At 43.3% G+C, this 27,021-nt stretch overlaps 1 protein-coding gene across 4 annotated transcripts in view; it reads left to right on the forward strand.

Moving 5' to 3' along the window:
- Positions 1-27,021, forward strand: part of NOS3 (nitric oxide synthase 3) — a 195,057-nt gene that overhangs the window by 27,634 nt on the left and 140,402 nt on the right. For 3 of the 4 annotated variants that reach the window (XM_033932081.1, XM_033932083.1, XM_033932084.1), the window contains exons 6-10: positions 13,472-13,613; positions 18,738-18,877; positions 22,132-22,306; positions 24,799-24,900; positions 26,448-26,642. In XM_033932081.1, coding sequence (XP_033787972.1) covers positions 13,472-13,613; positions 18,738-18,877; positions 22,132-22,306; positions 24,799-24,900; positions 26,448-26,642 — 754 coding nt within the window. The remainder of the gene's footprint in view (positions 1-13,471; positions 13,614-18,737; positions 18,878-22,131; positions 22,307-24,798; positions 24,901-26,447; positions 26,643-27,021) is intronic. The other variant, XM_033932085.1, reaches the window with a different exon arrangement.

Below are 27,021 nucleotides of genomic sequence, written 5' to 3' on the forward strand. Positions count from 1 at the left end.
ATACTGGGACAGCCTAGCATCCTGTTTCCAACAGTGGCCAACCCAGGTCTCAAGTACCTGTCAGAAACCCAAAGAATAGCAACATTACAGATCTTAGATTATGATGTCATAAAGCTTCATTCCACCAATGCCTACGAGCCAGCCTCATCAGTGATGTCACAATGGCTTGATGATCCTATACTTTGCTCACATAAAAACATAAGAATTGCCATACTGGGACAGACTGAAGGTCTATCATGCCAAGTATCCTATTTCCAACAGTGGCCAACCCAGGTCACAGGTACCTGGCAAGATCCCAAGGAGAAAACCAGATTTTATGCTGCTTATCCTAGCAATAAACAGTGGATTTCTCCAAGCATTCTTAATAATGACCTATGGTTTCCATTTTAGGAAAGTATCCAAACTTTTTTAAAAACCCTGCTAAGCTGACTGATTTCACCACATTCGCCGGCAACGAGTTCCAGAGTTTAATTACAAGTTGTGTGAAGAAATATTTCTCTCTGGTTCATTTTAAATCTACTACTTTAGTATCTTCATCATATGACCCCCTAGTCCTAGTATTTTTGGAAAGAGTGAACAAGCAATTCACATCTACCCTTTCCACTCCACTCAGTATGTTATAGACTAGAGAATGACACGGGGAGCGATCCCCGCAGTGAGCCGCGGCGTGGCTGCGGTTTGACTGCGGGTTATGGAGACTCCATAGCCAAATCGCCGCAGACACGGGGACAAAAGTTTTCACCGCCCGCAAAAACGGTGAAAAGATTTGTCCCCGCAGGCCAATGTACCCCCTTCTAGGAACCGCTATTTACCTGTGTTTAACCGTGTTCGTGACCGGGTGTTTGATGTCTCCGCCATGTTGTCTGTCTCCTCCAACTCTCGATCCAACTTGCACGTTGCCGCATTGACTCCGCCCCCCAATATACTGGCTCCTCATTTGTCAGATCAAAGTAGGGGACCAATCGCTACTGCCGCACATGATATTTAATGGCTTGTAGTGCAGCAGTAGCGATTGTGATTTCGGAGCCGAGCAGAGGATTTGGATTTCGCAGCTTTTTGAAAACCTGAAAACTTCGTCGGTTACAAGCTGAGGTAAGGAAAGGAATGTTTGTGTAAAAAAAAAAAACCAGCTCCGTGCTGAGGTCTGGCTGAGCTACTCTTTCCAATAGCATACACATTCTCATGCTGAAATTTTCATTTGCTCTGATGCAGGTGAGATTATTTGCTTTTAGGGTCTCTTTTACTAAGCCACATTAGAGGTTTCTAGTAGGACTGTTTGTGTGAAAAAAAAAAACCAGCTCCGTGCTGAAGTCTGGCTGGGCTACTCTTGCAGCACTGAGCTGGTTCTTTTTTTTTTTTTAATCAGAGTGCAAAGCCAATAAGATTATTTTATTTCCAACCCCTTTGCATGTAAGACTGTGTAGTTTTATGTCTGTGCATTGCTAGCCCCAGGGGTGGTGGAAGATTAGTGATTGAAAAATTGTATGAAAAATAACTATTTTAAATTTAGTGATCAAAATGTGTCAGTTTTGAGAATTTATATTAATTAATTTTTTCTCTGCGTGTTTTGTTTTTGTATAGTTATTAACTAATATTTAACTAAGTTTTAAAGTTTTAAAGAATGTTTCCTTTATACGTAAATAAAGAAAAGTATATAAAATCGTACCCGTTTGAGGCTTTTATGTATGCAGCGGTGACGGTGACGGGGCGGTGAATGGGGTGGCAGTGGCGGTGACGGGGCGGTGAAGGGAATGGCGGTGACGGGGCGGTGCAGAGGATGGTGAGACGGGGACAGGGCGGTGACGGGGACCAATTTTTTCACCGTGTCATTCTCTATTATAGACCTCTATCATATCACCCCTGAGCCATCTCTTTTCCAAGCTGAAGAACTCTAGCCGCTTTAGCCTTTCCTTACAGGGAAGTCATCCAAACCTTTTCACTATCATTGTTTCATTTTTCACCCTCTTTCTCTTTTGAGATTATATTCTCCCTCACTGGTTATTGTATCAACCCTACCTTCTCTCACAGGTTTATCTGTCAGCTTATCAGTTTCTAACAGGATAGGGGAGAAACGAACTGCTTGAGTTTTTCTGCTGGGTCATCCTTCTCTGCTGCATTCCGCTGGGTCTTGGCTTTCTCTTTTTTTCAAGTCTTCCCCTATTGCTATGTACATCTCAGCTCACTACATCGCTTCTTGCTCCCTGTGCTCTGCCAAGGCCTCTCTGCTCTTTTAGGGCCTCTCATATATCCAAACCACTTTTCCCTCACAGTATGCCTGAACTTCTCTCTTCATGTAAGCCTATCCTGAGGAGTTCAGGCCAGCAGTTCAGTGACATTTCTACTTGCTGCCAGACAGAGGGACCTGAATTTGGTTTCTGGACTAGATCTTCCATTCACTGGAAACACTAAAGAGAAAAACTCAAGGAGCAGCAATATTCCATGCTACCTGGATTGGTAGCATAGAATATTGCTACTCCTTGGGTTTTGGCCAGGTACTAGTGACCTGGATTGGCCACTGAAAGAACAGGCTACTGGGCTTGATGGACCACTAGTCTGACCCTGTATGGCTGTTCATATGCTCTTACGTGAGCCAAGTATAGGTCAATGAAGCCATTGTAACATCACTGATGAGGTTGGCTCTGAGGCACTGTGGAATGAGGCATTATGACATCACAATCTCAGCTCTGGAATGTTGCTCTCATTGGGGTTCCGGAATCTTGCTATTCTTTCAGATGCTGGAATGTTGCTACTCCTTGGGTTTTGGCCAGGGACTAGAGACCTAGATTGGTCACCGTGAGAACGGGCTATTGAGCTTGGTGGACCATTAGTCTGACCCAGTAAGGCTATTCTTATGTTCTTATGAAAAATAGTGACAGTGAAACATCATACACAGTTGTGTAACCCTGGTCTCTCCCCAATGGACTTGTGTACTGGCCAGCTCTTCAGGTAGAGTACCCTGATCAGGCTCTGCAAAACAAGAGTCTATTGTTGAGCTGTGCACAGACTGTGGCCGGAATAACTCTGGTAGGTCGAAGGGTAATTTTCCCTGAATCCAGTTCACATTAACCGTTCCTTTTTTTTTTTTTATAAATCTTTATTGAGTTTCAAAACCATTTTAAATTCTTTATTCATTTTTGCATATTACAACAAGTGTATTAGATAAAATCATATGAACTTATAAATACACACTTGATTAACTCTGAAATAACACATTAAATATAACATTTCATTACATATTTATATTGTAATAAATCTTGAATATTATGTAATACACCTAATATCTAAACAATTATTATTAAATAGAAACCCTCCCATCCCCATCCCCTCCCGTAACAGAATTTCATACAAATATAGTGAGACTATTGATATATTCATATGCGTTATGAGATAAATAAAAATAATACCCACCCTTTTCCCTTCTATCAGATATCTTACTTTGGGAAAATGTTATCATTCATTACAAAAGTCTGTTAATGGTCTCCAAATTTTCAGAAATTTACCAAAATATCCTTTTTGTGTTGCTATTGTACGTTCCATTTTATATATATGGCATATAGAATTCCACCAAAAGTTATAGTTTAATCTGTCATAATTTTTCCAATTGTATGTTATTTGTTGAATTGCTACTCCAGTCAAAATAAATAAAAGTTTATTGTTATTTGACAAAATTTGACTCTTTGCTCTCATTGCCGTTCCAAATAAAATAGTATCATATGTCAAGACTACCGGATTATCCTGTTTATTTGAGGCCAAATTGATTTCCAAAATAATAATATGAATGGACAATAGAATAAAAGATGATCTAATGTCCAAGCTTCAGGATGACAGTGCCAACATCTATTAGACTTAGAACTATCTAGTTTTGTAAATGAACAGGGGTCCAAAAAGCTCTATGCAAAAGAAAAAAACCATGTTTGTCTCATAGATGCTGACACTGTACATCTTAACCTCCAAGTCCAAAGTCGTGGCCATTGAGATGCATTATTTGATGCTTAATCTCAATGCTCTAAATGTCTCTAAGACCATTTTTTGGTTTTTTATTTACAAATCCAGATATTAATTTATACCACTGTGCGGCCTGATGACCCATAGAATCCATCTGAAAGCATAAGAATTCCAGGCTATGATAATTATTAAGATTTTTCCGTTCAGGGAACCCTATCTGAATGGCCTGCTTCAATCGTAACCATCTAAAATATTGCGATTTGTTAAGACCAAATTTATGTTGCAATTGTGAAAACTCTAGCAGCTTACTATTAGTTATTACATCCTCTAAAGTACGTATTCCTGCCAACATCCAATGCTTCCAGATGATTTTTAAAACCGCCAATTTTGATCTTGGGGTTTAGCCAAATCGTTTGAGTTGTTGATTTATTTATTGGAATAGGAGTTAGACTACTTATATACCTTAAAGTTTTTCAGGTATCAATAAATATTTTATGCTCTTTATATAACCTTAATCCAAAAGACCTATAACTGACCATGTAAATAAGACAAGCCTTTGAAGGGTGATCAAGAAATATTGTATAAAATTACTCAGAGATGTGAAACTCTGAAAGGAAGGCTACAAAACCTCCCTTGGGTAAAGAGTTTACCTTCCAGTCATTGTTATTCTATAAAAATCTTTTATGATCACGACCTGGAAAGGCTAAAAAGTTCAAACTGTTTCAAAAGTTCAAAATAAGGTTTGTTCTTGTTGTTAATATCATGCAAACGTCATGAAACGTCATGAAAAAAAATCCACTTAGTTGTTAAACAGGAGTGAGGGGGTCCCAACGTGGCCCCGTTTCGTTCCCTGCTTCAGGGGACCCAATGTAAGCTGGTTCAGATTGAATCCTAGTCGATACTAGTGCTGGATTGGCATAACTGCGTGACTTGCAAACAAACGCATCATAGCTGGGGGAGTCAAAAAGATAACTTCTTGCGATTCAGAACAAGAACAAACCAGTTATTTTGAACTTTTGAAACAGTTTGAACTTTTTAGCCTTTCCAGGTCGTGATCATAAAAGATTTTTTATAGAATAACAATGACTGGAAGGTAAACTCTTTACCCAAGGGAGGTTTTGTAGCCTTCCTTTCAGAGTTTCACATCTCTGAGTAATTTTAAACAATATTTCTTGATCACCCTTCAAAGGCTTGTCTTATTTACATGGTCAGTTATATGTCTTTTGGATTTTGACTCTTTCTGACCTAGTGTTTGTCAAATAATATCCCTGAACGTAATTAAGTAATTGGATTTGGACTTTATATAACCTTGGCATTTTGATACTAACAACATGACCAAGACGCAAAGGAAACCTAAGTCTCCATTCTAGCCAAAACCAATCTGGTATATTATCAATGGGCTCTGGGAGGATCCAATACATACCTTGATGCAAAATATAGGCTTCATGATACCTATAAAAATTAGGAAAATTTACCCCACCCTCCACAATTGGCCTTTGCAAAGACACTAAAGCAATTCTAGGAATTGAGTTTCAAAACCAACAAAAATGCAATAGAGTATCTATACAAATAATATTAATCATATATGCATTTATAATCAATCAAAATCCATACAACAATAAAAAAAACCCACCCAACCAACATTTCATAAGGGAATAGAACCATACAAAGAAATACCCCCCTCCCGCCCTCCCTCCCCCTGTGTGTGTGTGCAATATACCAACAGGAGCAAAGGAAAAGACAACTACAATGAATCCATAAAAGATGTCAAAGGGCCCCAGATTAAGTTAAATCTCTTAGTATGACCTAGCATATCCGCATTCATTTTTTCAAATCCTTTTTTTTAATTTAAATAAATTAAGTTGCGACTGATGAAAATTGATAACCTTACTTGAAAATCCAGGTTGCTAATTATAAACTTCCCAAAACTATTTACAAGATGGCATTCAAATCAAAGCTTCAATCATATCTTGAATGTGGAGTCATTTGGAATCTAACCCTCTCTGTGTTCCCAATCTCCTCACAACAATTCTTTGTTATATCTGCGGTGAGACACTTCAGGTCCTGCTCTTGTTCCACAGCCCTGGACCATTTTTTCCCCGCCAAGCTGATTCTCTCTGGCTAAGCTTTGCCAGGAAGCAGAGTCCTTCATACTATTTTCTTTACCAACTGGGATTAATATTGTATCCGCATACCCTTTTTCTGTTCCCTCCTGGCAACAGCCCTAAGGTCCTTTTGCTACTTCTCTCATTAAGCCACTCTTTCCACAGCCCAGGGCCATTTTTTCCCGCCCAACTGAATTACCACTCCACAGTTTTGCCCTCTAGCAATCCCACTTGGAACCTCATCCCAGCAGGCTGCCGGCACTTCCAGGAATCCACCTCAGTACTTGGGCACTAGCAGGAGATTGGGATAACCACGCCAAGCCCACAGGCCTGCCCTATTCTGACTTCACCACGCCCCGTTCCACTCCCCAGCCCCGCCCCCAGATGGCATCTGCGCATATGCGGATGCTCCCTCCTGCCCCAATTTGTACAGGAAGCTTTTCGAAACCAGGACAAAATGCCGGGTTTTTGAAAAGCTATCCGGACCCTTGGACATGTCCTTGAAAAACATACATCTTTTATCGCTTTTATCACCCTGCCTCCTTCAGCCTGGGTCTTACATGCTCATTTCTCTAGTGACTCCCAGGAGAATCTCCCACCTCCTGCTCTGTAGCAGAGGCATTCTTCTGGAGGGTCACAGTTATATAAGAAGCTATAAAAGTCGGTGTCAGGTCAAAAGCGCGCCGCGACAAAGGCGCGCCCAGACAATTGAGCGCAGCGCGCGCCGCTCTAAATTAATGTTTTTAGTGCTCCGACAGGGGGGCATGGGGGGGAACCCCCGCACTTTACTTAATAGACATTGCGCCACGTTTTGGGGGCGTTGTGGGGGGTGTGGGGGGTTGTAACCCCCCACATTTTACTGAAAACTTCACTTTTTCCCTGTTTTTAGGGAAAAAGTTCAGTTTACAGTAAAATGTGGAGGGTTACAACCCCCCAAACCCCCTATAACGCTGGCGCGATGTCTATTAAGTAAACTGGGGGGGCTCCCCAACAAAACCCCCCGTCGGAGCCCCTAAAAACTGTAATTTACAGTGGCGCGGCGGCGCGCGCTGTGCTCAATTGTCGGCGCACGCTTTTGTCTTTCGTGCCGTTGTCTATGAACAATGGCAACTCCAGTAATTGGGAAGTAGGATCGGTATAGGATGGTCTGTGCCCTAAAACTAGCAGGGAGAGATAACGATTACCTATGTTGTTAGGTGCCATTAACTCGTCCTAGCGACTTGATGAATTATCGACCCTAAAAAGAAATCAGTTTTGTGGTAGTCCAGCAAGATCCTGCAGCACCATCCCTATGATTGTTTTCAGCATGTCCAGCCATCTGATTGCGAGTCGCCCTCTTCGCCCGGTTCCTTCGATCTTTCCCAACATGATTTCCTTCTCCATTGATCTCTCTCTTCTTTTTTTTTTTTTTTTATAATTCTTTATTCATTTTCACAAATTACATTAAGTGTTAATATTTTCATTCACAGTAACAATAAATACATCACTTATAAACAATCATTGGTATATTACATATATTCTTATCCCTGTCCCTCCCTATCCCTCGCCCATCCCCCCCAACCATATACTGTGGCCGTCGGAGCAATCCCAGATAGGATTTTAAGGCTCTGAGCACGGCTACACATAAAAATGAACATTTGCGTGAGACCCGACATGGAGTCTTCCTGTAGGACTGGATTCAAAAAAAACAAAACTCCAAAATAAAGTCCCAACACTCAGTCAAGTTAAATAAACAGTTCACTTTACTTAATGTCTTTGGAACAGGTAAGTAATGTCATTCAGCATTCTGATATTTTTCTCTCCAGATTATATACAGCATTTATCAGAGAAAAAGAAAATCAAACAATTGCCAAAAGGGGCAAAGAAACAAAAGTCAGCTTGTTTAGCTATCAGCTTTACTTTGCCACAGTTTCTAGGTCTTGCCTCATACCAAGACCTTGGCTCCCTAGAGCTTACTTAGACTGCTAGGAAAGCAGTTGCTTTATTCAGTCCCAAAACCCAAAATTATAATCCAACATTCAGGTATCTTTCCTTCTTAGTCCATAGCAAAAACAAATAAAGGAAAAACAGCCTCTGGCAATCACTAATTATGGCTGCCAGGAAAAAGAGAGAGTCACAGGATTTGCACAATTATTGGCCTGAAAACAGACTACCAATTCCCTCCCAGGTGGAAGCAAATCCTCTCCCACACTCTCTCTCAGCTTTCAAAACAAAAATCCTTATTCACACAGCAAAACACAGCACACAAACAGTTTGCACACACCTTCACTGTTTGTGGCTCAGCATTAAGTTCACCTGCATTGGTTCAGGTGCATTCTCCTCACAAGTCCAAGCCTCTGGGATTTCCATGAGCTCTTCAGATTGAGATAGTTCACCAGGCTGTTCAAACTGCTCAATTTCCATAGGCTGGCACTCGTTGTCCCTGTCTGGCTGGACAGGATCCTTAGGAAGGCAAGGACCTAGCTTCCTTCCTAGCCGGCTTGCTTTTCTACTGGGAGAGACAGGGTTATATAGTTTGGGGAAACGCCCTGCTGTGTCAGCCCTGGCAGTGTTCCAAGGGCCTCTTGGGCTCCCCCGGTGGTCAGTGCTATTATTTAGCTCATTCATAATCTGATCCTTCCCAATTCCTCCCCGGGATTTCTGTTTCACCCTCATTCCCACTGTCCTGACTGGGACCTGCACTGGGAGAATGCCCGGCTGGTCACAATACTCCATTATTGTATGATATATGTAATAATAAAATACCCCCCTCCCTACCTCATAAACTAATAAACATAAGGGAAATAATTTTACTTAATCCTGACAATATTTTGTTAATGGTTTCCATACATCCTGAAATTTCTTAAAATATCCCTTTTGTAACGCAGTAAATCTTTCCATTTTATAGATATGGCATAAAGAATTCCACCAAAAGTTATAATTTAATCTCCTCCAGTCTTTCCAATTATATGTGATTTGTTGAATGGCAACCCCTGTCATTATAAGTAGCAATTTATTGTTATTCGCAGAAATCTGACTTTTTGCTCTCATATCCATACCAAATATCACAGTATCATAGGACAATGCCACTGGGTTCTCTAATAAATTATTAATTTGGTCTCTCTCTTCTGATGGTGTGACCAAAATAAGAAAGCCGTAACTTCATCATTTGGGCTTCGAGAGTCATAGCTGGTTTGATCTCTTCCAGAATCAATTTGTTAGTTCTTCTGGTGACTCACTGCATAAAATCCTTCTCCAACACCATAACTCAAATGAGTCGATCTTCTTTCTGCCTTTTTTTGCCGCAGTCTCCAGCTTTCGCATCCATAATTGAGTGCGCGGACAAGTCTGATCTATGTTTGGAGTGTTATTTCCTTGTCTTTGAATACTTTGCCAAGAGTCTTCATTGAAGAGCGACCAAGTGCTATTCTGCAGACTATTTCCTCCCCGCTGGTTGCTTCTTTGTTTATGAAAGAGCACAGGAGATTGAAACCCTTTACAACTTCCGTCACCTTTCAAACTCAAAATCTTCCATCATTTTCCATGTTCATGATCTTCATCTTGTTTATGTAAATTCTAATCCCATGTTATGACTTTCATTTTTAACTTTTCTCAGTAGATGTTTTCTTTGCTGCTAGTGATAAGCGTTGTATCATCTGCCACTAACTTTGAAACCACTCTATTCTTCCAAATTTGCTTTTCTGAAGATGGTTTCACCATTCACAGGTTGAACAGGTAAGGTGACAAGATGCATCCTTGCCTGACACCAAGTTTCAAGTTTTTTAAAAGTTTGTTGTACACGCAATATCAAATACTTCAATGCGTATGACAATTTAAAATTGGGAGACAAAATAAGACAATCTAATATAATAAAATGGTAAGCCGCGCATGCGCACTTCCTATGCGTGCACCGGTTTTCCGTGAGCTGTAGCGACCCGCAGGTACTGCGCATGTACGGCTTACGGTTCAGTTTTTCGGTCTGCCCTGCTCCCTGCTGCTCCTTGCCGTATTGTATTTTTTAGTTGAAAGACGCAGTGGTTGAAAGACACCACGTCTTTCAACTAAAAAATACAATACGGCAAGGAGCAGCAGGGAGCAGGCCAGACCGAAAAACTGAACAGTCTTTCAATGCCGTCTTTCAACTGAACCGTCTTTCAACGCCGCGACTCACCCCCCCTCCCTCCCCCCAACGACCCTACCCGACACAACTGAAACCCCCCTTGACCCTCCCACTGCTACAAGGCTGACAAACCCGGCAGGAGCAGCAGCGTCGCAGGCACACTAAATGCTGCTTCGGGTCTTCTACTGGCCTAATTTCCTCCGCCGCGTCCCTGATGACGTATTGCAGTAATCCAGCCTAGAAATAACCAAAGAATGAATTTGAATGTTAAGAGCTTCTGGTTTTAAGACTTTGGATAAAGATCTAATAAGTCGTAACTTATAGAAACAGTTTTTAACTACGGAACTAATCTGATCAGTGTTGCCGTATTCAGTTCTCGCTGCAGCTTCTTGATTTTCAGCTGAGTTATGTGTTCGGGTATTCCTGTTTGCGCTAGAGTTCTCCATAGTTTGTTATGATCCATAGAGTCAAAAGCTTTGCTGTAGTGGATGAAGCAAATGTATAGGAGTTTATCCCAGGACAAGCAGGCAGCATATTCTCAGCAGTGGGTGACGTCACCGACGGAGCCCCGCAGCGGACAGCCTCGAAAGCAGACTTCCTTGAAGATCTTTATAAGAGCTTCCGAGTGCTGCACTGCGCATGCGCGAGTGCCTTCCCGCCCGAGTTAGGGCGCGCGTCTCTTGTGAGGAACCTCAGTTCAACATTTTCTGCGGAGCCGAGAAGTCCTCTTCTTTTCAGCTCTGCATCCTTCGTTGCCTTCTCTCACCGCAGCTTTTTTATTATTTTATATTTAAGTCGCTGTGCTCGTGTTTTCCATTCTTCTCCTTCACAAAAAAAAAAAAGATTTATTCAATTTTTTTTTTTTTCTTTTTTCATTCCGGTCAGCGGCCTAGGCCCGGCCGCTCACCTCATTCAGTACATCGGACTTTATTTTTTCTATGTCCCTGTCTCTTACCGGGTTCAAAAGGTGTAGACAGTGCAGCAAGACCATTTCCATCACCTATCCCCATAGTCTGGATCCTGAACATTGCCCCGACGCTTGTCTGCGCTGTGCTTCCCTTCAACTTCGGGCCTTTTGTCGATGCTGTGCCAATTTTCTTCAACTTTTTGGCACTATGGACCAACCGCCTGAGAAGGCCTCGACCTCAGCTTCGGGGACGGCCTCGACATCTAAGTCCTCGACCTTGACACCAGCTTCTGCCTCCACTAAGGCCTCGACCTCGACATCCTCGGTCTCGAAGGCCTCGCCGGCACCTCCTCTGAAGTCATCTTCGACAGGTAAGTCTCCTGTCTCTCCTTCAGGTACCATTTCTAAGAAGCCCCCAGAATCTCAGGCATCCCAGGCCGTATCTACGGTCCTGCCAGCCTCCTTGAGACCTCCAGCTAAGCGTGCCTCCAAGCATCGGGAATACTCATCCTCGAGTTCGCCCTCCTTGGAGCGCCCTACTGCACCTTTGAGGTAGTGCAGCTTCTTCAATTACTGTGCGCCTAGACTCTGAACCCTTGTCTCAATATTCTAGAGAGGCTTCTCCGTCCTACTCCATTATTCCTTGGTCTTGCACTCCTTCTCCGGATGTTGCCTCGACCTCAAAGTCTGCTTCTTTTGCCAGATTTGTCTTCGACATGGGACAAACTCTTCAACTGGATCTTCATTCTGATTCCAAGTATACACCTGAATACTTGGCTGACATGGAGTTGCCTCATCCACCCAAGGAGACCTTGAGACTCCCTATGACTCCAGTGTTGAAGCAAACATTCTTCAGGAATATGGAAACTCCTTATTCCATTACAGCTATTCCATCCAAGTTGGAATCCAGATATCACACAGTACCTTGCAAAGGCTTTAAGAAGTCTCAATTGTCCCACCAGTCCTTGACCGTAGAATCTTCTCTAAAGAAAGCTCATTCATCTAAACTCTACGCTGTGGTTCCTCTAGGCAGGGAGGGCCGTACCATGGACAATTTTTGCTAACAGAATTCTTAATTACCACTACACTTTTACTGCTTATTGCAACTATTTCCTCAAGTTGATGCCTAAGTTATACCTGGATATTGAGGAGCAGAGTCTTCCTAAATTTAAACAGATTATCAGAACGGGCTACTGGGCTTAATGGACCATTGGTCAGACCCAGTAAGGCTATTCTTATGTTCTTATGTGAGCCAAGTATAGGACAATGAAACCATTGTAACATCACTGCTGATGGTTGGCTCTGAGGCACTGTGGAATGAAGCATTTTGATATCACAATCTCAGCTCTGGAATGTTGCTCTCATTGGGGTTCCAGAATCTTGCTATTCTTTGAGATGCTGGACTGTTGATACTCCTTGGGTTTTGGCCAGGTACTAGGGACCTGGATTGGCCACCGTGAGAACAGGCTACTGGGCTTGATGGACCATAGGTCTGACCCAGTAAGGCTAGTCTTATGTTCTTATGTTCAAAATGGCTATTTTATTATTTTTTGTATGTCTCTAGTGATTACTGTTTTTTTTAATTGTAAACTACTCTGAATTGTATGGTTGTTGCGGTATATAAATAAATTATTATTACAGTATTATTATTCTATATATTTCTGAACACAAGTGACACCGAAATGTAGGCACCCAGTTATAAAATTTCCCTTCACATATCAAGATCTCATAACAAATAGATAAAAGCCGCATGGTAATGGCTCTGAAGCCCATGCGGCAGCCGCTAGCGCGGTTTTGTAGAAGAGGGAGGGTAAGACATGCGATGAAGCTACTAAGTAGTAGATTTAAAACAAACTGGAGAAAATATTTCCTCGCACAACGTGTAATTAAACTCAGGAATTTGTTGCCAGAGAATGTGGTGAAATCAGTTAGCATAACGGGGTTTTAAAAAGGCTTGGATAATTTCCTAAAAGAGAAGTCCTTAGGCCGTTAGTGAGATGGCTTGGGGAAATCCACTGCTTATTCCTAAGATAAGCAGCATAAAATCTATTTTACTACTTGGGATCTAGCTAGGTACTTGGGACCTGGATTGGCCACTGTTGGAAACAGGATCCTGGGCTTGATGGACCGTCAGTCTGTCCCAGTAATGCAATTCTAATGTTTTTATGTGAGCCAAGTATGGGATAATGAAGCCATTGTGACATCACTGATGAGGTTGGCTCTTAGGCATTGGTGGAATGAAGCTTTATGACATCACAGTATTGGCTCTGGAATGTTGCTACTCTTTGGGTTTCTGACAGGTATTTGGGGCCTGGGTTGGCCACAGCTAGAAACAGAATATTGGGCTTGATGGACCTTCAGTCTGTCCCAGTATGGCAAGTCTTATGCTCTTATGATATGTTCTTATGTTCCCAGGGCATCAATCACCATCTTCCCGCAGAGGACGGACGGACGCAGCGATTTCCGGATCTGGAACCACCAGCTCATTCGCTATGCTGGCTACAAACAGGAAAATGGCGCGATCCTAGGGGACCCCATTAACGTGGAGCTAACAGAGGCAAGGTTTGATTTCATATATGTTGCTGCTAAGGGTCGGATAGGATACATGGCGTTGAAAATTAGTCACTAGGAAAAAGTGGTGCTCAGTGTTGCTCAATAAAGGGATGCTCCTCCGATGAGTATAGAGTATGCCTTCTTAGACTCTCACTGGCTACCCATACAAGCACGAATCCAATTCAAATTCCACTGCCTGATATTCAAAGCATTACACGGCTCTTCCCCCTCCTATCTAAACAACCGCTTAAACCAAATCTCCACCTCAAGACACAGAAGAACCTCGAACCCTTTCGCCTTCCCCCCACTCAAAGGCACACAACGCAAGAAAATGTTTGACAACCTTCTGGCAACACAAGCAGCAAAAATCAACCATTCCATCTCCAATCTGATGACAATATCAGACAACTTCAAAACATTCAGAAAAGAAATCAAAACCCTGCTTTTCAAAAAATTCATCCAAATATCTTAACCCCTCCTCTTTTACCTCCAGAAGATTCACCTACCTTCAGATAACCTTCCCCCAAATGACCCACCTTAACACCTTCCAATTAAACAAATACCATAAATAGACTGTAACCTACCCTCTCTAACTGCATTCCATATGTATTTTTCATACAGTTCTTCACTGTCAGTTTAATTTCCATCCTATAAGTTCACATAGAATTTTTCTTTTTTCAACCATCTTTATTTTCTCTTCTTTATTAATTTCCAGGTACTTTAGTTAGATTGTGAGCCTTCGGGACAGTAAGGGAATTTTTTAAGTACCTTCTTACTTCTCATTTATAATCTTAATGTATATTTTCTTCAAACCGCTTAGAACCTAACGGATGTAGCGGTATATAAGAAATAAATTACATTACATATTGCATCGATTCCCATTAGCAACGTTTAGGTGCTGGACTTACGCCAACAGACATCAGGTGTAAATCCTGACATGCAAGTTGAGCACTCATCTCTGGAATTCTATAACACTGCATGTAAATTTTCAGAACAGCCCCCGCCATGACCACACCCCAGACACCTTGTGGTACACAATAATGCATAGCCAGATGTATTTACAAATCTCAGTTGGCACTGATTAATAGCAATAATTGTTGTTAGTATCTAATTATTTACTGTTATTAGTCCACGACGTCATTCTATTTTCTCAGTTACGGCTCCCCTAGCTTGGAATGCCCTGCCAATTTACCTAAGAGAAGAAAGAATTCTTGACAAATTTAAGAGCAAACTTAAGAGCTTCCTTTTTAAAGACGCTTTTAGTGATTAACTGAATTCCTTTCGTTTTTAATATTTTATATTAAATTTCTTCCCCTTTTCCCAATGTTATTTTACCTTAATTGTTTCTTTTATATTTAATTGTATTTCTTCCTACAACTTCCCCTTTATTTGATCATGTAAGTAAAACAGTCTTGTTAGTTATGTTTAGTCATGTTATTTTATGTTATGTATTTTTACGATATTTTAATATGTTTAATATTAATTTTGTTGGTCATGTACGTTTCCCCTAACTTTGTAATTTTTAGCTGTACATCGCTTAGAATTTGGAATAGGCGATTAATCAAATCTTATAATAAACTTGGAAACTTAATGGCTCATTAACTAATTACAGCAGTGCCCTGCAAACTTTTTTTTTTTTGCTCTGGCATACTAGCAGAGCAAATGTCTTTCTGTGGCACACCCACAATCCTGCCCCACCTGCTCCGCCCCCAGTTCCGTCCCACCCCAGCCCCACATGAAACTCTTCTCATTTTCCCTGAGCTCAGAGCCGGGTCTGGAAGACCTCCGAGCATGCGTAGACTCAACATGATGATGTCACATGCATGCACACAACATCATCATGTCGATGTCCGTGCATGCTCGGAGTCCCTCCAGACATGGCTCCGAGCTCAGGGAAAACGAGACAAGCTTCATGTGGGGGTGGAGAGGAGGAGAGGCGCCAATGGCAGATGTGACACTCAGTATACATCAAGTGTCCTTCAATCCCTGGAGGCACACCCATAATCTCACTGTGCCGCGGCATACGGTTTGCATTACAGTATTCTCTTTAATAATCGCCTACCTCCAATAATCAACCCCACCTTCTGCTTCAGGACCCGAAACCCCCCCCCCCAGGAAAATCAAATCCAGATTCCCCCAATAATCGTCCCTCTCCCCCTCCCCCGATACTGCTCACCTCCACCCTCCTCCCTTCCCCCCCCCCCAGGATGATTGGATCTCTCTTCTTACCTCATCTCGAGGTTATGGTGCTGGTCTGGTGCAGGACCCTTCAGCATCTGCACATGCTGAAAGCCAGATGATCCAAGGCCCCACACCATATCCTCAAGACACGGTAAGAAGAGAGATCTGGACATCCCGGATGGGAAGGAGAGAGTGGAGGATGGAGGAGAGCAATATCAGCTACTGCAGGAGGCAGGACAGAAATGGTGGTTATCACGGGCGGCAGGATGGAAGAGAGACATGGCCATCATGGGGATGAGAGCTGGAGGAAAGAAATCATGCCTCCAATAATAGCCCTCCTTAGACATAACCCCCCCCCCACCCGTGTTTCTAATAAAAGCCTGTGTGATTAATACAGTAAGTTGCACATGTATCTCAGAATCACGTTCAGATTTCAACAGGCAAATCTGAGCAATCTTTACAGAACCCAGAGGTAAGTGCTTAAGAAGGCATGGAACAACACATACAGATGAAGACTAGGGAGAAACAAGATAAAATGGATAAAAATGGGAAAGAGTAGAAGGGAGAGAAAATGAGATCAAGAGATGATGGAAAAGAGAAACACAAAGAAAAGGAAGAGAACTTGATACCCAGATAAAGGAAAAGAGACAAGAAACTCCATGAGTTACAGTTGCACAGGTCAAAGGTTGTTGAATCTGAGGAGGGCTCTAATACTACTTTTCAACATATTCGTAGGACACCTGACCCAGGGGCTTCAAGGTAAAATAACACTATTCCCCGATGATGCCAAACTATGTAACATTGTAAGTAACAGCAATTTGTCCGACAGTATGACGCAGGACCTGCTCTTATTGGAACATTGGTCCTCAACCTGGCAGCTGAGCTTCAACGCTAAAAAAATGCAAGGTCATGCACCTTGGCGACAATAACCCGTGCAGGACGTACACATTGAATGGTGAGACATTGGCTAGAACTGCAGCAGAACGAGATTTAGGGGTGATCATTAGTGAAGACATGAAAACTGCCAATCAAGTGGAGAAGGCTTCATCCAAGGCTAGACAAATGCTGGGTTGTATCCGTAGAAGTTTTGTTAGTCGGAAGCCCGAGGTCATAATGCCATTGTACAGAACCATGGTGAGACCTCATCTGGAGTACTGTGTACAATTCTGGAGGTTCAGCGAATGGCCACCAGGATGGTCTCGGGGCTCAAGGATCTCTCGTACGAGGAAAGGCTGAACAAATTGCGGCTATACTCTCTCAAAGAACGTAGGGAGAGGGGAGACATGATTGAGACATTTAAGTATATCACTGGCCGTCTCGAGGTGGAAGATGATATTTTCTTTCTTAAAGGACCCTCGGCCACAAGAGGGCATCCGCTGAAAATCAGGGGCGGAAAATTTAATGGCGACACCAGGAAGTATTTCTTCACCAAAAGAGTGGTTAATCATTGGAATGAGCTTCCAGTGCAGGTGATCGAGGCCAGCAGCGTGACAGATTTTAAGAATAAATGGGATGCCCATGTCAGATCTCTAAGAGGGTAGAGTTAAGGGGATGGGTCATCAGAGTGCGATCTTTCAAAGGGTAGTTAGGGGAGAGGGTCAATAGAGTGGGCAGACTTGATGGGCTATGGCCCTTTTCTGCCATCATTTTTCTATGTTTCTATGTTTACTAATTATTTCTATAGCGCTACCAGATGCACGCAGCGCTGCACAGAGTCACAACATAAGAACATAAGAATTGCCGCTGCTGGGTCAGACCAGTGGTCATCGTGCCCAGCAGTCCGCTCACGCGGAGGCCCTTAGGTCAAAGACCAGTTCTCTAAATGAGTCCATCCTCACCTGTGTATATTCCAGTTTAGCATGAACTTGTCCAACTTTGTCTCGAATCCCTGGAGGGTGTTTCACCTATAACAGACTCCGGAAGAGTGTTCCAGTTTTCCACCACTCTCTAGGTGAAGAAGAACTTCCTTACGTTTGTACGGAATCTATCCCCTTTTAAGTTTAGAGAATGCCCTCTCGTTCTCCCTACCTTAGAGAGGGTGAACAACCTGTCTTTATCAACTAAGTCTATTCCCTTCAGTATCTTGAACGTTTCGATCATGTCCCCTCTCAGTCTCCTCTTTTCAAGGGAGAAGAGGCCCAGTTTTTCTAATCTCTCGCTGTACGGCAACTCCTCCAGCCCCTTAACCATTTTAGTCGCTCTTCTCTGGACCCTGGATAAAGAAGAAGAAACAGTCCCTGCTCGAAAGAGCTTACAATCTAAGCAGCCAAAACAAACAGGATGTCATGGATACAGTTAAGGGGAACAGTTAATCAGTTGGTTGGGTTGGAGGCCAGAGGGGAGTACAGGACAATCAAGTCATTGTGACATCACTGATGAGGTTGGCTCTTATTGGTGGAATGAGGCATTATGACATCACAGACTCAGCTCTGCTTCCCAAAGACTGAAACTCTTCACACTACTACTATGAATTATTTCTATAGCGCTACCATTCGTATGCAGCGCTATACAGAGTCACTAAGAAGAAGAAAACAGTCCCTGCTTGAAAGAGCTTACAATTTAAACAGCCATGACAGACAAACAGATGTCATGGAAACAGTTAAGGGGAATGGTTAATCAGCTGGCTGGGTTGGAGGGCAGAGGAGTAGGGTTAAGGATTGAAGGCTATATCAAAAAGGTGGGTTTTCAGTCTGCTTTTAAACTAGGGAAGGGGCTTGACAGACAAACTCGGGTAATTCATTCCAGGCAGGGGGCAGCTAGATAAAAGGAACGAAGTCTGGAATTGGCAGTGGAGGAGAAGGGTACATCTAAGAGCGGCTTATCTGAGGAACGGAGTTCTCTGGGAGGTGTATAAGGAGAGAGAAGAGAAGACTCTGCTCTTTTGCTCACATTCTGAACTGCTTGACATATCTTCTGTTTAATTCTCATCATCCTTTCTTTCTTAAAGCTGTGTATCCAGCTGGGCTGGAAAGCCAAGTACGGAGCCTTCGATGTGTTACCTTTGGTACTACAGGCCAATGGGGAGAATCCAGAACTGTTTGAACTTTCACCTGAGCTCATTCTAGAAGTTCCACTCTTACACCCGACGTAAGTGACCCATAAACACTTGTCAAATACTCTAACAAACGGACTTCTTGCACTAACAGAGCAATTTTCAAAGATAACTGGGTATTTTACTCAATTATCTTAAGCCAAATTATCAAGAGACCTAACTGTCTGGATTTGTGGCTGATAATTCACCTAAAACTAGCCAGACAGAAGTTGTACAGCTAGATTGAGGGCTGCTCTTTTGTTCAGCCAGAATTATCCAACTAAATTTACATGGCCAATATGGAAAGTACATAGTAAATGTCTAAAACTTAAACCTGCAACTGGAATTCCACTGGTCCACTCTTTTTTTTTTCTACTTGGTTAAATGTGTGTGTCATGAGCATTTAGTGAGACAATTTGACAGGGCTTTGGGGAGGGGACAGCCAGTGTAGTTTAACTAGCCAATTACTTTGTTAACTGGTTTCAGGTTTTGAAAATCTACCCCAAGCATATGTATCTCCAACACTCAGTATGAATCCACCTTTGGAGCTATTTTGAAGTTGAGAAGCTGTGAAAAGAAAGACTAACTTTGAAATCCCCTGAGGCAGCTTTTGAGAAACAGGGAATCCCTGTTGGAAAGCTATTATGGAGTAAATAGTCTTTAAGCCCGTTACATTAACAGGTGCTAGAATATCTGTCTTTCTGTCTCTCTCCCTGCCCCTGTCTTTCTTTCTGTCTCTCTCCCGCTGTCTGTCTCTCTTTCTATCTGTCTGTCTCTCTTCCCCCTATGTAGCAGCAGCATTTCCCCTCCCCCCTACTTCCCTGTGCAGCAGTCGCAGTAGCATTCCCTCCCCCTCCATTTCCCTGTGCAGCAGCATTTCCCTCCCCCACCCCACTTCCCTGTGCAGCAGCAGCAGCATTTCCCTCCCCCCCCCCACTTCCCTGTGCAGCAGCATTCCCTCCCCCTCCATTTCCCTGTGCAGCAGCAGCAGCAGCATTTTCCTCCCACCACCCCACTTCCCTGTGCAGCAGCAGTATTTCCCTCCCCCTCCACTTCTCTGTGTAGCAGCAGCAGCGGTATTTCCCTCCCCCTCCACATCCCTGTGCAGCAGCAGCAGTAGCAGCAGCAGCATTCTCCCTCCCCCCATCCCTTCCCTTCCTAGCAGCTGGTTGTTTATGGCCGGCTCCCTTAGTCCCTTGCCGGAATTATTTTTAAGTTTAAAGCTGCCACAGCAGCTCCTCTCACGATCCCCGCCTGCTTGGAAGCCTTCTCCGACGCAGGTGCAGTTCGTGAGAGGAGCCGCCGCCGCGGTGGCTTTGAAACTAAAAATAACTTCGGCCAGGGAGTGTAAGGGAGCCGGCCAGACTGCGGGACGCAGAACATCATCTGGGGGCCATGAGTGTGGGGCCGTTGTCTAGTTAGACGGAGTGAGGTCAGGAGGGGGGAGTCGCGTCCGTACATCCCTTCTTAAAATGCTTCACATGCACAGAAGAAACCACTGCTGAGTCCTACTGTGCATGCGGAGCCACGGACCTACAGATCACGGAACACGCAGGTAGGAGTGCGCATGCGTGCTTAGGGTATTATTATTAGTGATTTTCAGTCCACAATTCTTCTCTTCTATAAGGTATGGAGAAAATTAGGACTTCCATTATCTCAGAGGTAGGGAGTATTGTTATGGAACAATTTGACAGGACCTCTTTGGCTGTTAACCTGATTTACAGAAATTTAAGAAGGCCTTGAATACAATTTTATTTGTAGAGGCTTTTTTTTTTTTTTTTTAAATGATTGTTTGAAGCACTTTTATGAACCTGAACTATGTTTCATGTTGTTGTTTGATAAGCAGCGTAAGGTGTGAGCGGGCTAAAATAATTTTTAAATAAATAAATATTTATTCAACATATTACTGGAAATTGGAAGGACTATACTAAACTTAATTATACCTTTTGGTGGAATTCAGTTTGTCATATTTATAAAATGGAGAGAGTGCTTGCTATACAGCAAGGAAATTATAATAGTTTCAAAAAGATTTGGGGGCCATTCATTGCATATTCTAATGATTAGACACCTTGGACACCTTTTTATTACATAGGACTATATTTAATGTGGGGATGGGGAGGTACGTTATGTGATTCCATGGGTTTATTCCTGATGAATGGGATGGGTGGGGGAGGGGTCTTTTTTTATATGCATTTGACAAAAATTGTTAGAATGTCAAGTGATTTGTACGAATTATCTGATTGAATATTGTACACTTGTTGCAAGAGTTAAAACTGAATAAAGAATTTTTTTTTAAAAAAGTATAGAATCAGCAAAAAAAAAATGCCAACTTTGGGCCTGATTCTATAAATGGCACCTAGGAAAATAGCACCTACCACACATCATAACAAAGTTAGGCATCGTTCAAAGAATCGCACCTAACTCAAATCACGTGCTGGTAGGCAGCGGCATAATAAAGGGGAGGGGGTGGCAGTCCACCATGGGTGCCGTTTTGATGGTGGCGCCAGCACCTGTCCTCCCCACCCCCCTGCTCCTTTCCCATCTCAACCCCCACTACCGCGCGCACTCCCCTTCCCTTCCCTCGTACCTCTGTAACGTTCGCAGCACGAGCAGCAAACTCAACCTGCTGCTTGCACCAGCGTTGGCTCTTCCTTTGACAACAGTTCCTAGGTGCAGGTCCAAGAAGTGATGTCACAGGAAGAGCTGATGCTAGCGCGAGCAGCAGGTTAGGGTTGCTACTCGTGCTCGGAACATTAGCCAGGTATAGGTGAAGGGAAGAGGCACGCGTGCGCAGTAGGAGGGGTTGGGAAGGAGCAGGGGACAAAGAGTTGGATGGATGTTGGCGCCAAGAACCTCCCCCTTCCCGCTTACTACACCACTGTAGATATGAATGATTAGAATACGTCTTTTCTTTGTATTATGGAGTTCCTTTCAGCCTTTATTTAAATTTTAGGTAATTTTATTGTAACCCGCTGAGAACATTTGCAAGATTTGGCAGAATTTCACATTTTAATAAACATAAATATTTTTATTTTATTTATTTATTTTATATCCTAAGTGGTTTACATTCAGGTACTTTATCATATTTCCCTATCTGTCCCTGGGGCAATGAGGGGATTAAGTGACTTGCCCAGGGTCACAAGGAGCTGCGAGGGATTTGAACCCACAGCCTCAAGGGTGCTGAGGCTGTAGCTCTAACCCATGTGCCACACACTCTCACTTCACACCATCTGGTAGCATAACAGAAAAGATTAACAGTAGTAGCAGTAATTGGCTAATCTCCCCCCTCTTTTGCCTGGCTCATTCACAGTTACGAGTGGTTTGCGGACTTGAACCTAAAATGGTATGCCTTACCTGCCGTCTCCAACCTGCTTCTGGAGATCGGAGGACTAGAGTTCCCCGCCGCCCCCTTTAACGGCTGGTACATGGGCACCGAAGTCGGTATGAGGAATTTATGTGATTCCAACAGGTACAACATCTCAGAAGTAAGTGATGTCTCAAATGGGGGGGGGGAAGTTTAGCTTTTATCTTCTTTTAGGCTGTGTAGACTTCCACAAACAGAATGTTAGGTGCTGTTAACAGTGGCATAGCGAGGGTGGGAGGTGCCCAGAGCGGTGGTGCTCTCCCACGCTGTATCTCCGCTCCCCAAGCACGTGCCTCTTCCCCGGTACTTTTTAACTTCTCTGGTGCGAGCAGCATCTCCGACTTGCTACCCGCATGGTTCTCTCCCTCTGACGATACTTCCTAGTTGCGGGACCCAGAAGTGACATCAGAGGGAGAGCCGAGGCCGGCGCGAGCGGCAGGTTGGAGCTGTTGCTTGCACCAGCGAACAGCAAGAGTTACGGTGGAGGGAAGTGAAGGTGCGCACGCAGCAGGGGAGGAGTGGGAAGGAGCGAAGGGATGGAGAGTAGGAAAGATTCTGACTCCCCCACCAGGATGGCGCTCGGGACGGTCTGCCCCTTTGCACCCCCCCCTCCCTTACTTTGCCACTGGCTGTTAAATTCTGGTGTGTTTCATCCTAAGTATTTTAGCTTGTAAACCGTAGAATCAAGGACACATTGAAATAATAAATGCGGGATTTGAAATATGCTGAACCGCTGTCCCCCTATCTAGCCGCTATCTCCCAGATTCTGTATAGATTGCCCAAATTTGGTCCCAGATTTGCCCAAATTTGATGCCAGATCCATGAGCAAGCTAATTAGCTAATTAAATTACTGAAGTTAACAAGCATTTAACTGGCAGTCATTAGGAGTTGTGCACAGATCTGCTCTACACCCTATTCTGTCATAATTAGATTGTAAGCTCTTTTCAGCAGGGTCCGTCTCTTGCGTGTTTAATGTATAGCACTGCATGCATCTGGAAGCACTATAGAAATAATAGTAATAGTAGTAGTTTTGGACATATTCAATTTTAACCTAATAGCAGACATCCAGCTGTTAATAGCAGATAAACACATTTTCAGGAAAATCAAATGAGTTAGTAAAAATATTTGATTGGAAAAAAAACCCTGTATATGATCTGTAGCACTGTTTCTCAACCTTTTCAAGCCAAGTACCCCCTAAGCCTAACAAATACCAACCGAGTACCCCTGCCCACATGCCGCCCCAAACCCACCTAGACTCCACCCCTGACTCCACCCCCATTATAATAATACTAATTGTAATTCAATTTCTTCCATCCATTTTTCATATACACACAATATAATCTTATTAATACATAATGGTAACTACAAAATTTAAAAAACACAAAGCACACTGTACGCAAAGAAAATGTTAATTATCATTTATATTCAGGGGGGGTTTCAAAGATATCAAGGCAGATGACTTTAAAATATGCAATGTCACCTCAGTATCAACTATAGAAAAATAGACAAATATAGTGCAAAATATAGACAGCAGATATAAATTCTCCAAACCGACACATTTTCATCACTAAATTAAAAATAAAATCATTTTTCCCACCTTTGTTGTCTGGTGATTTCATAAGTCTCTGGTTGCACTTCCTTCTGACTGTGCATTCAATATTTCTTTCTTTCTTTCTCTTTCTCCTACATGCTTCCTCTCCTCCAGACCTCATTCCATTCCCCTACTAACATCTCTCTCTGTCCCTCCATGAATCCTACTTTTCTTACTCTTTCATCCCCCAGATCATTTTTCACCACTTCCCACCAGCCACATGCCCATTTCTCCTTCTATCACTCCTCTCCAGCACCATGCCACATCTCTCCCTCCATCACTATGCCCAACATTCCTCCCCCTTGCATCCCCTTCAATCTATCCCTGTGTTCCCCATGCATCTCTACCTCACTCCTCTCTATGCCAAATTTTCCTCTTCCTTTCCCCATGTGCACCATCTCTTTCCCTCTCACTCACACACTCAGGCCCAACAATTGTCCCTTTCTTCCCTCCTATGTCCCGAGTTTGTGCCCCCTCCCCTTCACTGTCTTCCAGCCTTTGTTCTTCCTCCTTCACTGCCGCGCAGAAGCCTGCCTGCCCCCAAGCCGACCCACTGCCAATTCCTCCTCCCCCTGATCTGCCACTGCCCCCCACCACCTGCATTTAATTATCCCCCGCTGCAACTCTGGGAAAGAAAGGGCCAGGCGCATGCAGCGATTGCACTCCGCTAGCCCACAGGCCTTCCCCCTGATGTCAATTCTTCAAAATATCTTCAAACAAAGGAAGGAATATGTACATATCAAATATGTAAAGACTAAAGAACCCAACACAGGCCATGGGTCCTAAAGTAAGAAAGTAAAACAAAAAAACCAAAATCAAAATAAAGATGAGAACAAAATGATAAATATGAAAATATAGATGTGAACTAAAAGTTTATATTGGAATGGTGATATATTTTAGCACTAACTGGATGCTTTTATTTTAAATATTGTGCATTATAATGTGCATTCGGTATAATCTGCAGTATAGAATTATTATATATAAATACATTTCACCCCATTGCATCTGTATTACCTTTCCAGGAGGTAGCAAAGCTGATGGGTCTGGACACCAGAAAAACTTCTTCACTATGGAAAGACAAAGCAGCCTTGGAAATCAACATATCCGTTCTCCACAGCTACCAGGTAAAGAAATCTCCAGGACCTGATGTCTACAGTGCAGGAACTCTAATTAGCGATATTGCAGGCCCAGCCGGCCATTGTAAAGTGTGTCTGTACAAGTTCAGTCTTGCTCTAATGATCTAAAATCTTTTACTAGCATTGTCAGACAGTTTGGCCTGCAATGCATACATTGCTGTATGCTGTATGTATGTTGTGGGTGCTTGAGTACCCCCCGGTACTGAGTAAACTCCTTGTCTGTGTCCAGGGATGGGATAACTTCCATTGGGTTTAGCACCCAGAATCATTTTGAAAAATTGGCCCCTATGACTTAAGTTGCTCTTTATTTGGGAGCTTTACAAATGATTGCGGTCAAGTCACTTCTGCCAAAACAGTTATGTGTTCCAGATATAAAAAACCACAGATTTTGCTCCAAAGCAAATAATGTACGTGTCTAATCCAGTGTACATTAGCCCACTCTCTCCAATATCTCATTTAGCTCCTGTTTGCCAAGATTTGATCTCCTAATATCACTTTCCCAACTTTCCTGAGAAACGCTTCAGCAGAAAATCAAAAAGAAAAACAAGTCACATTTTGATAACCAAATGCAGAAATGTCCTCTTTGTGCTTCTCCTCCCAGAGTACGGCCCCTTTTCATTGCACTATGTGACCTTCAAATTCTTCTTCGACAGACACTTTGGGATACATTGGTACTCATTTTCAAAACGTATGGATGTCTCAAAAAACTAAAATGGACGTCCATGTGCTTGAAACATTGGTGTACCAAGGGGGGGGAGGCAGTCCACCCTGGGTGCAGCCCATAAGGGGGTGCTCCGATGACTTCTCTGAGGACCGGCGCTGCTCTCAAGGATTTCTTCCTGGCAGCAGGAGCAGCAGCATTCACAATTCGCTGGTCTTTCTAGCATCAGGCCTTCTTCTCTGCTGTGTTCTACCTACTTCCTGTTTCCACAAAGACAGGACCCTGCAGAAAGGAAGGCCTGGCGTCGACAAAAGCAGCGAATTCTGAACATTGCACTGCTGACTGCAGGTTAACAAAGGGAGGGAGGGAGAAGGAAGACCAGGGAAGGGAGAGGAGACAAAAGAGAGATGCCAGGCCATGGAGAGGGAAGAAGAGATTCCAGGGCACGGGGGGCAGGGAAGGTGACAGAGATGCCAGACCGGGAAGAAAGGAAGGAGGGAAAGGAAAGAGAGGAGATACCAAAGCATGGAAGGGGTGGGAGAGATGGAAGGAGAGGCATAGGGGGAAGGAAGGGATGGAGACAGAGATGCCAGACCCCCCACGCCCTATTCCACCCCCAGCCCTACCCCATTCCACCCCAGCCTTGCTCCCACACAAATCTCCACTTCTTCCTGGAGCTGCTAATTTTAGGTGCCAACATTTACGCCAGCCATAGACATGGTGTAAGTGGCTGCACCTAATGTTTGGTGTATAACCGTGGACTTATACTAATATTCTATCATGGATTTGGTATGCAACAGGCGTTAGAGAATGCTAGCATCGTGATCATCTTTTTGGCATCTATTTTTGAGCCCTGTTTGTGTCCCCTCTCTAGGTTGCCAAGGTGACGATTGTGGATCACCACGCGGCCACCGAGTCCTTCATGAAACACTTGGAAAGCGAGAACAGGCTGCGTGGGGGCTGCCCCTCAGACTGGGTCTGGATTGTCCCCCCAATGTCCGGCAGCCTCACCCCCGTCTTCCACCAGGAAATGATTAATTATTGCCTGTCCCCTGCTTTCGTCTACCAGGTAAGTAGTAGGAGGGGGAATGCCGTACATCCAACCTATCTGCTCAAGGATATCATCTTAGATCCTGTTCAAGCATCTTGTTCTCTATCTTAGTCCTTGTAGTAGCTTAAAGTCAGCGTTTTGATGCCTTGAAAAATGCATTAGACGCTGGCTATAATATCAAGGTCTAGAGAAATCTCTAGGAGCCAGTATTGGTTAAATACAAGGGTTCTTCAGAATGTTTGCACTTTTTCATATTTTCGCGCTCAACCAAAAACATTCTTTTCTGATGGCTTTAAGAAGTTAGTAGGATGCTGGTATCACAAAACAGGGTGATTATATGGAAAAGTGATGCAATTTGCTTTTGAGATATTTAATAAATAACATTTAAAAAAATAAA

Source organism: Geotrypetes seraphini, chromosome 2 (assembly GCF_902459505.1).
Source record: "Geotrypetes seraphini chromosome 2, aGeoSer1.1, whole genome shotgun sequence".
NCBI lineage: Eukaryota > Metazoa > Chordata > Amphibia > Gymnophiona > Dermophiidae > Geotrypetes > Geotrypetes seraphini.